This window comes from Penicillium brevicompactum, assembly GCF_028827555.1.
Source record: "Penicillium brevicompactum strain IBT 35665 chromosome Unknown utg000005l_segment0_segment0, whole genome shotgun sequence".
In the NCBI taxonomy this organism is placed as follows: domain Eukaryota; kingdom Fungi; phylum Ascomycota; class Eurotiomycetes; order Eurotiales; family Aspergillaceae; genus Penicillium; species Penicillium brevicompactum.
Window position 1 is genome coordinate 1287600 of NW_026623208.1, and position 16552 is coordinate 1304151.

The 16552-nt window shown below is 49.6% G+C and overlaps 6 protein-coding genes across 6 annotated transcripts; 3 read left to right on the forward strand and 3 right to left on the reverse strand.

The window, feature by feature from the left end:
- Positions 1–1215: 1215 nt before the first annotated feature.
- On the forward strand, positions 1216–2927 carry N7506_006305 (ammonium permease MEP2; the record flags this gene model as incomplete). The annotated part of the gene is made up of 6 exons (XM_056955598.1): positions 1216–1299; positions 1356–1420; positions 1473–1727; positions 1797–2471; positions 2530–2761; positions 2814–2927. 6 exons carry the CDS (start codon positions 1216–1218, stop codon positions 2925–2927), a joined length of 1425 nt encoding a protein of 474 aa, XP_056809932.1.
- A 2341-nt stretch (positions 2928–5268) lies between these two features.
- N7506_006306 (GID4/VID24 family protein) lies at positions 5269–6357 on the reverse strand (the record flags this gene model as incomplete). Its single annotated transcript, XM_056955599.1, has 4 exons — positions 5269–5335; positions 5395–5752; positions 5818–5968; positions 6028–6357. 4 exons carry the CDS (start codon positions 6355–6357, stop codon positions 5269–5271), a joined length of 906 nt encoding a protein of 301 aa, XP_056809933.1.
- Positions 6358–8585: 2228 nt separating this feature from the next.
- N7506_006307 (mago nashi family protein) lies at positions 8586–9386 on the reverse strand (the record flags this gene model as incomplete). Its single annotated transcript, XM_056955600.1, has 7 exons — positions 8586–8600; positions 8659–8784; positions 8843–8930; positions 8984–9047; positions 9105–9200; positions 9265–9302; positions 9355–9386. The coding sequence occupies 7 exons, from the start codon at positions 9384–9386 to the stop codon at positions 8586–8588; spliced, it is 459 nt and encodes a 152-aa protein (XP_056809934.1).
- A 333-nt stretch (positions 9387–9719) lies between these two features.
- On the forward strand, positions 9720–12816 carry N7506_006308 (coatomer subunit beta; the record flags this gene model as incomplete). The annotated part of the gene is made up of 5 exons (XM_056955601.1): positions 9720–10024; positions 10086–10515; positions 10556–10945; positions 10998–12606; positions 12674–12816. The coding sequence occupies 5 exons, from the start codon at positions 9720–9722 to the stop codon at positions 12814–12816; spliced, it is 2877 nt and encodes a 958-aa protein (XP_056809935.1).
- Positions 12817–13253: 437 nt separating this feature from the next.
- N7506_006309 (uncharacterized protein) lies at positions 13254–14877 on the forward strand (the record flags this gene model as incomplete). The annotated part of the gene is made up of 3 exons (XM_056955602.1): positions 13254–13356; positions 13409–13462; positions 13556–14877. The coding sequence occupies 3 exons, from the start codon at positions 13254–13256 to the stop codon at positions 14875–14877; spliced, it is 1479 nt and encodes a 492-aa protein (XP_056809936.1).
- Positions 14878–15258: 381 nt separating this feature from the next.
- N7506_006310 (ribosomal RNA processing 1 family protein) lies at positions 15259–16305 on the reverse strand (the record flags this gene model as incomplete). Its single annotated transcript, XM_056955603.1, has 3 exons — positions 15259–16037; positions 16090–16197; positions 16260–16305. The coding sequence occupies 3 exons, from the start codon at positions 16303–16305 to the stop codon at positions 15259–15261; spliced, it is 933 nt and encodes a 310-aa protein (XP_056809937.1).
- Positions 16306–16552: the final 247 nt, after the last annotated feature.

Genomic DNA, 16552 nt, shown 5'->3' on the forward strand with positions numbered 1-16552 from the left:
GGTGACGGTGGAGAAAGAAAAGACTATTGACAGATGCGGAGAAGCCCTGTCAGGAACAAACTAGAAGGTGATACTCCGTACTCCGTCCTACAATCAAATCGGAGATGAATAAGACCGTGCATCACGGAGATTAAACCCCTTGAAGTAGCAAATCGTCCATACTCATACTGCATATAGGCGCATTGCAGCTTTGAGACTAAATCAAAATCAATAGGGGCGATAGAACAAATGTCCGTGGACCTCCTTTCTACTCGGTACTTTCTAGGGCTGAACTGGCTGTTGAGCCGCGATAAGGACCATTACCAAACTCAATGGTTGACATGATAAGAGGTGCTTTCCAAGGTTCCTTCATCTCATTTATTTCCATGGGTAGACACGACTAATACCCGTGGACAGTTTAATATGAAACTAAGAAAGACAATAGGTTAAATGGCTTTCCACATCGTTCAAGCGACGTTTATCCGGGCCCAGATAAGCAAACGTCTCTGATTGGCTAGCCGCGACTTCATATCTACAACCAGTCGTGATGCTTCGTGATACTCGTATTCTGTGATTTGTGTTTCTTCTGAATTACCTGTCACTAACACCCAATCTGTCTATCACTTTCTGTCCTTGCTTATCGCTAGTCTAGGGGCCAATGCAGGATGCCTCATCTTGCGGTTGCGAAGATGCATTGGCATGGGGAGTACCGAGTAGGGAAGCTGCATACCATTAGGGGCTCATAAAGACGCCTGCCTGAAAAGCATTCATCGTAGCTTTGATATCATGTGCAGCATCTTTGTTCCGTACAGTGCCCGTATTTCTCCGGTCTGGAATCTGGATCTTACGGGGCTATATGCTCCATCCGCCATAACCCCGGCATGGCTGAACAAGGCCGTTCTTGGCCCCTGCTATCATCTACATCAGATGAATCATATCAAAAGTCAGAGCCATTTCCACTATCGGAACTAAGATCGATGGTCTTGCACCCTTCCACCCGTCAGATAGTGGGGCGTTGGCCCAGGATTGTTATTTAATTATCAGCATTTGTCCCTGCGGCTTAGACATATCACTTTTCTCTCTTATTTCACACCTAGGATCCGGCCTCTAAGACGGGCTTTTGTCTCTTTTTACTTTCCCTTATCTGAATCCTTGTTTCAGAAGTCTCTGAGAGCTGCGGTGTCCCCCCAATCGCTTACACCTGTGACACATCTCCGGTCTAGTTGAGGGCTCACCATGGCGGAATACCCAGTTGCCTACAATGGAACCATCGCCACTGGCGGTGACTCGCTCCATGACGATCTGAACATCTATTACAGTGTATGTCACTCAAACATACTGTGTGGAAGATGGATGGCAGCTAACAATCATAACAGTCTGGTGATATCGGATGGGTTATCATCTCGTCAGCCTTGGTGCTGCTGATGATTCCTGGTGTTGGGTACGTGACAAGCTTCCCTAGATAGCGAATAACCCTAACGACTCCTTCTTAGATTCTTCTACTCTGGCCTTGCTCGTCGAAAGTCGGCACTCTCCCTGATATGGCTGTCCATCATGTCGGTCGGCGTGGTATCATTCCAATGGTTCTTCTGGGGATATTCACTGGCCTTCTCCCACTCAGCCGGTGCATACATCGGCAACCTTGATAACTTCGGCTTCAAGGGCGTGCTCGCTGCACCCTCAGTGGGCAGTGACAAGGTTCCTGACCTCCTTTTCGCTATCTTCCAGGGAATGTTCGCTGCTATTACGTGAGTTCTAACCATATCCCAGAGCATGTATCTACTCAAGAAAGCGACTGACACTAGATCTCAACATAGGGTTGCCCTCGCCGTTGGTGCCGTTGCTGAGCGTGGCCGCATGCTCCCCTGTATCGTATTCATGTTCATCTGGACCACAATCATCTACGACCCCATTGCCTGCTGGACATGGAACTCGTCGGGCTGGGTCTTCAAGCTTGGAGGACTCGACTTTGCCGGTGGTACCCCCGTCCACATCGCTTCCGGATCTGCTGCCCTAGCCTACTCCCTGATGCTGGGCAAGCGTCGTGGCCACGGTACCCACGAGCTGAACTACCGACCCCACAACGTTACCCACGTCGTTATCGGCACAGTCTTCCTGTGGGTCGGCTGGTTTGGTTTCAATGCTGGCTCCGCTCTTGCCGCTAACATGCGTGCCGTCATGGCTGCTGTCGTCACTAACCTCGCTGCTTCTGTCGGAGGTGTGACCTGGTGTCTGCTGGACTACAGACTGGAGCGTAAGTGGTCTACTGTTGGCTTCTGCTCAGGTGTGATTGCTGGTCTTGTCGCTATCACTCCTGGTTCTGGATTTGTCACTCCGTGGGCTGCTTTCATCTTCGGTGTCGTGGGTGCCATTTCTTGCAACTATGCCACCAAGCTCAAGTTCCTCATTGGTGTTGATGATGCTCTGGATATCTTTGCCGTCCACACTGTTGGTGGTCTGGTTGGAAACCTTCTGACCGGTCTCTTTGCCGCGTAAGTGGATGATTCTTCCCGAAGGTGCGGTAGCATGAAACTAACAGGGTCTTTGCAGTGATTACATAGCTCACCTCGACGGTGTCACCGAAATTGACGGCGGCTGGATCAACCACAACTACATTCAACTCGGATACCAGCTTGCTGATTCCGTGACTGGATTCGCCTACTCCTTCTTCGGAACATGCATTATCTTGTTCCTCATGAACCTCATTCCCGGTCTCAGTCTTCGTGCTCCCGAGGAAGATGAGATCATGGGTATTGACGACGCTGAGATTGGCGAGTTTGCTGTAAGCATGACCTGGGAATTTACTTCAAAAGCAGTTCTAATCTTTTTTTTAGTACGACTACGTCGAATTGACTCGCGACATCATCAATGGCACCGAATCCAGCGAGGCTGGGTCCAAGCGGACCATGACACCCACTGGCGAGACAACGGTTGACACCAAGGCATGATAAACTCATTTTGTTTGATGCCGGTCTTTCCTTTCCTTTATTACTTAATACTTGACTTGACAACGGTCGCTTTCTGTCCTTCTTTCATTTTCATTTTTTCATTTTCTCTCTAGGGCTTGGATGGTGCAAAGGTCCTTTCACTTTGAACACTAGCTTTTCAGGACTTTTCTCACTTGAATACGGGAAAAGTTCTAATTTTACTTTGTTAGCATACAATTATACCCAAATCTCAATACTTCTAAATCCAAGTCTCCTTAGTGTAGTTCATGATGTAGAGACCATGTATCGCTGAGACCTTGGGGGCCCAGCATTAGGCTGGTTTGTTTTCCGTTGCGCCAGTGTCGTCTGTCTACATGCTGCTCAACCATAACTGCTTGGGTCGAGCAGCCCACGGAGGTGATCAATGTGGAATTGATGTGGAACATGTTAGTTAAAACGTGTGCACAGTCAGTGACAGACGAAACATCCATGAATATAAGCCAAAAAAACAAACAATTTTTTTCTGGTGATAAATAATCCCAAAGATAACTTTGGGGCTGATCAATCACATAGGGCAAAAAAGAAAGCAGCGACCGTGGATCGAACACGGGACTTCAAGATGTTACATGAATCGCTCAGGTATAACCTTCGGATCAGTTGCACTGGATGATTATTAGTTGATGTTTTTAATGACGTTTCGGTGAAGAAATTGGCTTACATCTCACACTCTACCGCTGAGTTACCGCTGCGGTGGGTGAAATTTGGGGCACTCAGACACTATATATCCTTTGTAGTCTTTTGCCAATCTTTTGAAACATCCATGAACATACAGAGGCCCAAAAACAAATAACTTTTTCTCTGATATTCCTAAGATAACTTCTTGGGACAGAATCATATATATAGGGGCAAAAAAAGCAGCGACCGTGGATCGAACACGGGACTTCAAGATGTTACATGAATCGCTCAGGTATAACCTTTGGATCAATTGCACTGGATGATTATTAGTTGATGTTTGAAGGTGTTTCGGTGAAGAATTTAGCTTACATCTCACACTCTACCGCTGAGTTACCGCTGCGGTGGGTGAGATTTGATTAACTCAGTGGCTCTATATCCTTGTACGACCATTTGTGTTCAAAACCAGTCCTAATAATAGCAACAGTCTTATTCCGCTCTTCTATCTTAAAGCATTGGCTACTCTGTACTCCGTACATCCACAACAATTGAGCTTGTTAATCTCGTCATCTCTCTTTTTAAACAAGTCCCCAACCTTAATGCTTCACTCTCTTACAACCTGGAAACATACCATCTGTGGGACCCGAGGATTTAGCTATAGCAAATTTGCTAGTTACTCCGTGCTTCGTACGGAGTACTTGCGACTAGGTCCCCCAAATCTGTGACTCGGTGAGCAGCGATTAGAGAAAAGGCGGTATGTACTCCGTACTCCGTAGCCAGTGTTGGGTCACACCACGGAGTATGCATCGTGCGGTACCCGACACATCGAGGGATGCAAGGGGCACTTGTGACAACAAGAACCAAGCTCGAGGATCTGACAGTCCATACCCACGATGTTTCTCTTTGAACCCCATAACCCCAACCATACACATGAGTGGAAGACTAAAAGTCTGTGGTAGGGGGTAACTAGAATTAGATTCTAGTGAGTCACTAACTAGAAAATCTCCAGTGCTCTCGGCCGCAGCAAGCTGGATCTGCAATGCATTGGCCAACCATTGGCGATGCACGTTCCCCTGGACCTACTGTATAAAAGCTTTTACGCGGCTACGCATACTCCGTAGTATACTGCCAAATTATAAATTTTCAAGAATCACGGAGGCTGATCAGTCCACAGCCTTTGAGGAAATATCGAACACTAAGGTAACAAGAGATAGGTGACAATAAGTAGACAAGGAATGAGATGAGAAGAGGAACTCCAGAGGGCGTTGGGGGTGATCAACGCAAGTCGCCGGGAAACGAGAACGCCGTTTCGCCGTTTCATAGATGACAATATCGTGAGGCATGACGGACAGATTGAGGATAGGTTGGGAGAGGGCAATGCTGTGTTTGAGAGGTAGTCTTTGGAATCGAGTGGCATTATAAACCAACGATTGTCAAAACAAAAAGGCGGGTAGTGAGAGACAGCATAAATGGCATATGGGGTATTTGAAGAGTAGCCAGTGATAAGAAGCCCAAGGGTGGTTTTGAGAAATCAAGCTTTCTCGGTCGGAGTGTTCAGAACAGAAACCAGGAAGCACTGCTTAGCCAGGTATCGAGCATGGAGAGTAGGAGATAGGGTAGGAGGATGGGTGAATGATCAAGCGAGTAATCCAATAAGTGTCAGGTGCACCAGCAATCGAGTTCGACATATTTAACGGAACTCGACAGCTGGTGCGCATCCACGATCCTCAACGTGCTTAAGCTCAAGCTGTTGGAACCTTTGATAAAATTAGCATCAGTTGTCTAGCCTACGGGGTGACCGATGGTGCCGACTTACCGCTCGCTTTTCGCATGGAAATAAACACCGCTGACCGTTCCCTCAATCTGATTGAAACAGATGTAGTAGAACCCCTCGAAGCTAGCCCCTGAGATTGTCCGCACTCGGTGGTCAGGGACAAGGAAAGACTCCTTCCATCTCATGAATATGTGCTCGCGCTGTGCGAAATTACGGTAGGTGAAATCCGCTCGTTTGGCCTGTTTGGCCAGTGGACGCCAGGCGGGAAATCTGGACCAGTGGTGGAGATCGGTCTTTTCCGATGCACCCCATTCTTCGTTCCGAGTCTGGAAGGTGTGTTTGGTGCCAATAATTTCTCCTTCGAAGAATGTGGTTAGGGTAGGATGATCTTCGGTGAGACCTGTGAACAAAAGTACGTTAGTTAGGGATTCCATGCACGTCCCCGATTGACAGCGAATCACAAACCTTGGATTCGAAGGTAACCGCAGAGATAGGACTCAGCCATATCGACGTGTTTGATCTCGACATCAACATTGTAAACCGAGCGATCGCTTTGTTGTGTTCCGATGAATTTGCTGCCGGAGCGCAGGAAGGAGGATGTGTGATTTGGCAAAAGCTGCGGATGGTTAGCAGAAGGTTGGTGGCGTGAGACCCCGCAAAACTGTCAGTACTCACCCGAACATTTGAAAATTCCCAACTGAGGAGGGAGGAACTGGATTGTGGCAACGTAGGCGATTGGCTGCGGATACATGTTGATTCGGCAGGAGAAGTAGCACGGATGGGTTCAGGCTCATCGTCAACGATGGTCAACTTCGCTGCCTTGGTCGGCGCTAACACAGAGCCATCGTCCGATCGGCTGAGAGCAGATGGCTCAGCGGCTCGCTCGGGTGAGATCACATCGATGGGCTCACTGTGCTCACTGTCTCGCCAGACGGATCGGTCAGGCTCCGGGCAAGTGCGAGTGGAGATGGCCTCGATCGGAGTGTTGTCGCTTGGGGTGGGCATGGCTGAATCAGGGTAGGAACAGCAGAAACATTGAACCGTAAAGAGGCGCTTCAAATCACGATACAGGCGAAAGGGAAAAAAAAAGAAGATCAAGGGAGATCAAGATCAGCGAACTAAGGTCTTTTAAGGCCTTGAACGCAATGCGGGGACCAGTGGGTCACCTGTTGCAGCGCCTGGCGCGCCACTGCAATATATCGATTATATAAGATTATGGCCTGAAGAAATGGGCAGCTTATTAATTGGCCAATCACAGCCGCCAGTCTCAATGTACTGTATGGCATGACCTGTCGCTTTTGCTTCCTGTTTCAATTTGAATTGACTAGTTTCCATTGGTGACGTACAAAACATTCCTGCCTCCTCAATGATCATCTTAGGCTCCACTATACATGATCCAGACCACTTGTCTGCAGCTTGTTGTGACCTGAAAGCCCTGGAAGCACGATCTATTGATATCTTCTTTTTGCCACATATTGAGTATCTAATCAGATATATGGTCAAGTACGGAGTAAAAATCGCTTCTTTTGACACCCAATTGGAGACATAGAATAGAGTGTGATATTTCAATCCAATTTTTAAAGTAAGGTCCAGGTATTGAAGGCAATCCGCACTAGGATCCTTTGGCCTATTTTGAATACAAATCGCACCGTGGTACTCCGTACGGAGTAATGCATGGCAAATCCCTTCCTAGAATATGCCAGATGTCATGCATGCACCTCAAGACTTTTCGTAATGTTTGATTTTCGCGGCCCGCCAGGTTCTAAGGGATTTGGCAACTTGCAAGACACCAGTGGACAATGTCTCTCCCCTATGTCAGACCCGGAATGATGTAGAGTATATCAGTCACAAATATCTCTTTCGTGGGTATCTACATTGATTTCTGTCAACTATGGATGGTTCCAATATCTGCCTAGATGACCAATACAATTGAGTTTATTTCTAATTGAGGCAATAATGCATGGGTCCTTCATTCTCCATCACAACAATGATAAACGGCAGATTGACCGCCAAAATTGGTAACCTCTCACACTCCAATTGAGGCGCCCTATTTACCAAACGTTGGCAGTTGCCCCGTCGTCATACTTGCATACAGGGTGTCTGAGCGGGCGTTTGCGGCGTAGCTGACTCCCTTTTAACCGCTGCCCATGTGTGCAAATAAATAAATACCCTTTAGTTTCTAGGCTTCTGCCGTTCGCCATTAGTATTCAATGTCTTTGACATTCCTATCTGTGCAGACACCCTATACTCAACTGGAATTGACTGGGTATCGTTCATGAATTGTTTCTGTTAAAAAATCATTTCCCGAGATTTTATACTTAGGCTAGCCGCCCGTAAAACCCTCCTAGGCCGGGCCTTTAGGGGAGAGTAAGCCCCTTAATAGCCCACAAAGCCCATAACCCAACCCAACCCAACCCACCAATGGGTTGGGTTGGGGGCCAAGGACAAAAGCCCATTGTTGGGTTGGGGGCCCATAGTCCAACCCTCAATGGGCCCTGGGCTGGGTTGGGCCCTAGCAATAGAGCCCATAGCCCATTGATGGTTGATCCCTGGGCCCGAGGCCAGGGCCCAGCCCAGTCTCATGAAGAGCTCTAGGGGCAAGCCACCTGCGCAAGTGCATATGTTGAGCGGTCTCAATTACACTGAGTTGAGCGAAAGTCTACTCGTGGACCCATGGCTCTACAATTGCCTGCCAGGCGACAGACCTCGGGATCGGCTTTTTAGGCCTCATCTGTACTCCGACGGTACGTGAAATTCAGGGTGTAATCCTATATTCCGAAGTTACTCATTATTTCTCTCGCCTTCCAAGGTTTGGACCGCCTTTCTAAAGTGGGAGCTAGAGATAGGGCATCGTGCAAGCAAGTAAAAGCGGCCTTTTGCCAAGGTATTCGCCAAAGCAGAGCTCTAGAGGGCGATATAAACTCGGGACGATTGGAATAAGTCATCTAACCATATCTTGTATACTTCGTAATGAAGTGCGCATTCATATCCATGGTCGGTAGAATGCCTGATTTCATATGATGTAGCATACTCAACCTTGGAACATTCAGAGAAATGACCCGGTCCTGAGGTCATCAAGAAAAGCTGGACATGTATGCGTTTGGTATCAATCCATTGTTTCTTAAGCTGAAAAGTTTAAGCTCGCCAAAGAAACCCTCAATGAACGCCTGTTGACTATCGTGAAAAACAACCCCGTAACGTCTATCTCAATTTTAGGTGCACGCGCTCAACCATTAGATCGGCTTGATCTGTAAAGCAACAGGAGTTAAAATAAGATCTCAACATGATGATAGGGGTCGATGGTACCTTGAAGTGCAGGGAGATAAGCGAGAAGACCAGGGCCTTCAGGTCTTGAACAAGGTAGTAGAAGACTCGCAATCCCTCGGGATCATCCGATTCTGTCACATCGACTAGCGAGCCGATTTTCGCAGTCTATTTCCCCGTGTGTTAGAATGAGTTGGCGCCGCTATCTCACAGACGGGTGACAAACCTCAAAGGAGATGTGCTCATTGCCAATTCGAATCTCAAGCTCCTGGCGTCCATCCTTGTTCTTTTGGGGCCACTTGGAGTCGTCCTCCCTAAGCTGGGTCAGCAGACAGGTCTGTTGTATAGATTTGAGACGTGGTCATACTTCAGGATTTCACTGTCTTTGATGATGCGCTTCACTTCTTGTACCATCGCATCACTCACGCACACTTGTATACACCGTCAGCTCCTCTTCGGTTCGTTCGAATTTATCTGGCAGCACTCACTCTCTTTCCGAATGAGGGAATCATTGCGGTAGTTCGAGTTATTGGCGTATCGCACGGCGGCACTGCTACCTTCTGAGATAGAGCGAAGATCGAATTCTAAATTCAAGTTAGCAACTGCGCACAGATGGAGGGTAGTATATGAGAGAGCATGCGGACTTACCTAGGAACTCATGTCCAAACCGCCCAGAGTGACCTGAGCTGCGGGGGACTGTCAGCAGCTGAGGAGACCTGGGCCCTCATTCATCCTTACTAGTATCGTAGGTAAAACGGCTCATTCGACATTTCGGCGTGAATTGTGAGATTCAAATGCAGTCGACGTCAAACTGGCAGTTGAAAAGCGGCGGGCGGGCTTATGTCATCCACACAGACGGGGCGGCCAGATTAAGGGACAGGTTGACCCTCCCCATTGCGCATCGTGTATCCTCTAATGATTTCAAGGCTGGCGAGGGGTGTTGCTTTACACTAATTGCTTGTTTTTGAAACCTGGCGCAGACTCCTGAATCTTGGGAGAATCACCCTAAGTGTGCGTGTTGATTGATATGCTGATGTGTCCCCAAAACAACCCCGGAACTGACAACTCGCAGCTCTCTTTCCCGCTCCCTCAATCCCACCACCATGGCGTCGTTCCTCGAACATACCTACAGCTTGGTCCACTTGGACAATGCTGCCGACCAACCGACTGTGCAGGAGCTCAAGTTGCAGCTTGAGAAAGGCAACGATGAAACCAAGTTGGAAACCATGCGGACAATTATCACCATCATGCTCAATGGGGATCCCATGCCGCAAATCTTAATGCACATTATTCGCTTTGTGATGCCCTCGAAAAGCAAGGCTTTGAAAAAGCTGCTTTATTTCTTCTATGAAATCTGCCCGAAGCACGACTCCACCGGCAAGCTGAAGCAGGAGATGATCTTGGTCTGGTAAGGATACCCCTGGCCATTGTCGCCTCGAATTCTCTCTCTAACGGATTTTGGTACACAGCAACGGCATTCGCAATGATCTTCAGCATCCCAACGAATACATTCGCGGAAACACCTTGCGATTCCTTAGCAAACTGCGCGAACCCGAACTTATCGAGCCCCTCCTCTCCTCCGCACGCTCGTGTCTGGAGCACCGTCACGCCTATGTCCGAAAGAACGCTGTCTGGGCTGTGTCTTCAATCTTCCAGCACTCCGAGCCCCTCATCCCTGACGCCCCGGAACTGCTTCAGACCTTCCTTGAGTCGGAGACGGACAGCACCTGCAAGCGCAATGCGTTCGCGGCGCTTATGTCCATCAGTCACCAGAAGGCACTCGAATACCTGCGCACCACATTCGACACAATCCCCAATACCGATGAGCTCCTTCAATTAGCAGAGTTGGAGTTCCTTCGTAAGGACGCAGTACAGAACACCCAAAATAAGGTTAGCAGTGTGAGTCCAGCATGATAGCAAAGTCACTGACATGGCATAGTCCCGATACCTCAAACTCATGCTCGAGCTTCTCGATGCGTCTACAAGCACTGTCGTTTACGAAGCCGCGACGTCTCTCACCGCACTCACTAGCAACCCCGTTGCTGTCAAGGCTGCCGCAGGCAAGCTGATTGAGCTTGCCATCCGCGAAGCCGATAACAATGTGAAGCTCATTTGTCTCGAGCGTGTCAACCAGCTCCGGATCCGCAACGAGGGTGTGCTGGATGATTTGACCATGGAGGCCCTGCGCGTCCTTAACAGCCCAGATATTGATGTTCGGAGAAAGGCTCTTAACCTTGCCATGGAGATGGTCTCGAGCAAGAATGTGGAAGAAATCATCATGCTGCTCAAGAAGGAGCTTGCCAAGACCGTTGACGAACAATATGAACAGGTAGGCTTGATGTCTGCCCCGCATCGACATACAAAGCTAACTATCCCTATAGAACAGCGAGTACCGTCAATTGCTAGTGCAGTCAATACACTCCTGCGCCATCAAGTTCTCTGAAATTGCCGCAAGCGTGGTTGATCTTTTGATGGACTTCATCGCCGACTTCAATAATAACTCCGCCGTTGACGTGATCTCATTTGTTAAGGAGGTCGTGGAGAAATTCCCTGATCTGCGTGGATCAATCGTCGCACGCCTCGTCTCGACTCTGAGCGAAGTTCGCGCCGGAAAGGTCTACCGTGGAGTCCTCTGGGTCGTTGGAGAATACTCTCTGGAGGAGAAGGATATTCGGGATGCGTGGAAGACAATCAGAGCTAGCCTTGGTGAAATTCCCATCTTGGCATCTGAGCAGCGCCTGCTGGATGAGGTTCCAGATGACAACGCCTTGCTTCTGGAGCAGGCCAACGGCCAATCAAAGGCTGCTCCCACCGGATCCCGGAAGGTGCTTGCAGACGGCACATATGCCACTGAAAGCGCCCTGACCAGTCAGTCAGCCGCCGCCGCTCGCCTTGAGGCCGTCAAGGCCGCACAGAAGCCCCCATTGCGCCAGCTTATCTTGGATGGCGACTACTACCTGGCGACAGTCCTTTCTTCAACACTGACTAAACTGGTCATGCGCCACTCCGAGGTGTCTGAGGATATTGCTCGCACCAACGCCCTCCGTGCCGAGGCCATGCTCATCATGATCTCGATCATGCGGGTTGGCCAGTCTCCCTTCGTCAAGGCCCCCATTGACGAAGACTCTGTGGATCGCATCATGACATGTGTGCGCTCTCTGGCTGAATTCTCGGAGAAGAAGGAGCTCGAAGCCACTTTCTTGCAAGATACCCGCAAGGCCTTCCGGGCTATGGTGCAGGTTGAAGACAAGAAACGCGCTGCCAAGGAGGCCGTGGAGAAGGCGAAGACTGCTGTGCAAATCGACGATGCCATCCCTATCCGCCAGTTCACAAAGAAGAACACCGTTGAGGGAGCGGAAGAGATAGAGTTGGATCTCGTTAAGGCTACCGGCGGTGATTCGACTGTGGAGAACGTCTCTTCCAAGCTCAGCCGTGTGGTTCAATTGACCGGTTTCTCCGATTCTGTCTACGCGGAAGCCTACGTTACTGTCCACCAGTTCGATATCGTTCTTGATGTCCTCCTGGTCAACCAGACCACCGACACTCTTCAGAACTTGTGTGTAGAGTTCGCAACTCTGGGAGACCTGAAGGTCGTGGAGCGTCCATCTACCAACAACTTGGGACCCAGGGACTTCTTGAACGTCCAGGCAACCATAAAGGTGTCTTCTACCGACACTGGTGTCATCTTCGGTAACATCGTCTATGATGGTGCTAGCTCAACCGAGACCCATGTGGTCATTCTTAACGATATCCATGCCGACATCATGGACTACATTCAGCCTGCACACTGCACCGAGACACAGTTCCGGACCATGTGGACAGAGTTTGAGTGGGAGAACAAGGTCAACATCAACTCCAAGGCCAAGAACCTTCGCGAGTTCCTCAAACAGCTGATGGAGGCCACCAACATGGGTTGTTTGACGCCTGAGGCTTCACTCAAGGGTGATTGCCGCTTCCTCAGCGCAAATCTGTATGCTCGCAGTGTTTTCGGTATGTCATTATATTCCACCTCACAACTGATTTCCTTTTGATCACATTACTAACCTTTTGACAATAGGTGAGGACGCACTGGCAAACTTGAGTATCGAAAAGGAGGGAGATGATGGTCCAATCACTGGATTTGTTCGCATCAGAAGTCGCTCGCAGGGTCTGGCACTGAGCTTGGGCTCTCTGAAGGGCCTCAAGGCGGCGGCTGCCTAAGTCGATGTTTTTTCCAGCGGTTTGCGGTCTATATTACGTTTCTTCTTGTTTCCCCCTGACTTTGCCGCATTCTGTTCCCATATGTTCATTCTGAGACGAATTTGTTTACTTATATGTCTCTTTATTATGTAGATGAGATGGATTTCTCATCTGGAGTAGTGGATAGAGAACAATGGCTTTCAAGTTTCAGATTTATCATAGTAGACATAGTAGACAGTGAGCATAAATTCCGGGATGTCGAAGTTATGCAAGAGATCACCAGGGGGGTAAGTTCTTATGTTGTCATTTGCGATGCAGGGACCAACCAGGGCCCACCGGAACTCCGCGGCCCCGATCCTGCAGCTGCCAGGCGCATGTGCGCTCTCTTTGTTCATGCTCAGACCTGTCCTTTTTGTCTACTCTGTACATGATGTGTTGATTCCCTATCTTTACTGAACATGGCTTCCTCAGACTCCTCCGCCCAGGAACCACACGACATGGCGCTGATCCTCGATCAATCTGTGTCTCTGACGCTCGGCACAGATTCGCTACTCATAATTGGTATGCCTCGGTCTATCCACGGAACCATAGTAGAGACTCACCGAAATTACAGATGATCGTCCTGGTCGTAAAGCCGATCGAAGGTGCTGCGGGCTGCTCAAGTCTAGTAAGTAGCACTGGCCCTTTAGTGATGATCGCTCTATGCTTATCGCGGGCGCTACGTTTGTGCGGATGAACTGACCGAACTGTGCACATCTAGAACCAGAGACCACTCATGCCATCTCTCTTTACAATATCCTCGGTGCCGAAGTGACGGCTTCGACCCTGGTCATCGCGTATGCCGAGCCCGTTGGCAAGGACGATGTTTCCGTCACGACCGTTCAATATCCAATTGCCGAGAAGGAAAAGAAGGCTGTTGATACCTGGGTTCAAATATTGCTACAGTTGGCTTATGGCAAGGCGCTTCGTGGGAAGCGCTTGAAGATCCTGGTCAATCCATTCGGTGGGAAAGGCACAGCCGCAAGCTTGTACCAGAGATATGCGGCGCCAGTCTTTGCAGCCGCGAAGTGCCAGGTGGATGTTGAACATACTACACACCAGGGCCATGCAATGGACATCGCCGAGAACCTCGATATCGACGCCTACGATACGGTGGTCTGCTGTTCGGGCGATGGATTGCCATACGAGGTCTTTAATGGCCTCGGCAAGCGGCAAGACGCCCACAAAGCCCTGACACAAACTGCCGTTGCGTTGCTTCCATGTGGTTCTGGAAATGGGCTTACTTGGAATGCTTTTGGGACTGGCAGTGTCTCAATTGCGGCTTTGGCGATTGTCAAGGGCGTGAGGACCCCTTTGGACCTCGTCTCAATCTCACAAAAAGATTCGCGGACACTGTCCTTCCTCTCGCAATCCTTTGGTATTGTCGCGGAGTGTGATCTAGCTACCGAGAACATCCGATGGATGGGCGCGCAGCGATTCACATATGGCTTTCTGGTCCGCCTGATGAGGCAGACGATATGGCCATGTGATATTGCGGTGAAGGTTGAGATCGGGGACAAAGAGGCAATCAAGGAGCATTACGCAGCATGGTCTACCCGCCCTGCGGAGGCCGATGCCGATAGTAAGCGCCTAGAAACCGCAGCCCTGTCTCCAGGTCTACCTGAGCTCAAGTACGGCGGCGTCACAGATGATCTCCCCGATGACTGGGATGTCGTACCGGGAGAAACCATGGGAAACTTCTATGCCGGCAACATGGCGATCATGTCCAAGGATACAAACATGTTCCCTGCCACTTTGCCGAATGATGGACTCATAGACGTTGTCACAATCGACGGCCGAGTCAGTCGTGGCACTGCAATTACAATGATGAATGAGATTCCCAGTGGTCGCTTCTTCGACATGCCAGAACTCAACCTCCGCAAGGCATCTGCTTTCCGTCTGACTCCTCACCAGAAGGAAGGCTACATCAGCATAGACGGTGAGCGAGTGCCCTTCGAAGCATTCCAAGCCGAGGTCCACCAAGGCTTGGGCACCATTCTCACAAAGTCCGGCCGTCTATATGAAGCGGAAGGCCCTCGCTAAGTGCTGCTCCCCTGGATTTGTGATTTTCGCCTGAAGGATGTTGGTCCCTATCCCTATCCTGTCGCCTTTGGAGGCTCGGATTCTTATGTTCCATATGCCTCGCCCCTTGTCCAGACTTTGCATCCACCCATGATACCCAACCGCCAAGGATCTGGCACATTATCGATACGTTACCTTGTATTAGAACATTTGCGCTCTATGGTCAGGCTGTACAGTAGATCAAAATCAAGAGACTTGTCATTACATCTGTAACGCAATTCTTTAGTTTATATGTCTAGCAATGACTTTTTTAACCCATCTAGAACTCATGATAGATGGGCTCGCTAGCACGCTGTGCAATGAATTCTGTTTGTACAAATCCCCACCATTCAACCAAACAAATTACTCAAATCCACCCCATTCCTCCTCGCTATCCTCTTCCTCAACAGGTCTCGTCCGAACGCCCCACTCATACAAGCGGTCATCCTGGAGAGCCTCAGCGGCCCTCGTGCGCACAGGCTTGTAGCGACTCTCAGTACGCAACTTCTCAAGTGGCCGAAGGATAAGCTCGACGGGCACATCGCCCTTGATTGTGCGCTTCGGGGTCTCCTCATCTTCGCCAGCCTCCTCGTCAAACTCAAGAACCTTCTCCAACTCATCGACCCAGATGTCAATAAGATGGTAGCGCAGGCCATCAGGTCCATGCGGCATAGGGGCGTAATTAGGATCGCCCTCTTCCATATCCTGATCCTGGTCGTAGTTCAGCGGACACAAAGGTCCTTCCTCGATGATCGAGATATAAGCCGCGAGGTCGGGGTATTTAGCTTCGACATCCTCGGTATCGTCATTTTCCTCTTCTGCGACCTCAGCCTCAGCCTGCTTCTTCTGCTTCTTGCCACCCTTCTTAGCGGCATCCGCGCGCTTGCGCTTCTTTCCATCTGCGCTCTTCGCCGCGGAGTTCTTCACGAAGACCTCGAATGCCACACCGACGTAGAAACGAATGAGCATAAGGTACTTGTCGAGGCGTAGGCGGTCAAGTGCGTGGTAATCCCGGCCAATGGTAATCCAGAAGGCGCGCAGGAAGCGGTGGAGAGTTGCGCGAGGGAGAGAGGGGACGAGTGAGTAGGAGAGGGCGCGGGCGAGGGCTTGTTGTGTGAGGGGTCGGTCGGAGTGATAGAAGCCTGGGGAGTCAGTATTGCGCCAATGTTTCATGAGCAGTGTGGTCATGCATACAGTAGAAGAGACCCTTCCAGAGCTTGAGGAAGTCCACGAGAGTCAGATCGTTGCGCGAGCGCACGAACTGGGTTAGAGAGTCAAGCGCCTTGTCACGGACTTTCCGATCTAAATAGACAAGATCAAATTAGCACTGAGGTCACACAGAGACATGTACCAATTCCTCTTACCGCTGGAACCGAGTTCCCTGACAAAGGGAGTCTTCGGGCCGTCCATTATCACGGCTTGCACTTAGCGGTTGAAGATGTTCCGCTGTTGGGATAATTTGTGTTGACAGGGGTTTAGGAACTCGTGGATGGTATAAAGATGATTCGTGTATACCCTGAGAGGTATGATAGAATTTTGAAAACAGTCAAAGGCTCGACAATATTGAACTGCTGTCTAGCATCGAGATCGAAGATTGCGATAAATTATTTTTTTCCGCCGTTGCGATAAAGTGTTTGCACTGTTTGACTGAGAAGCT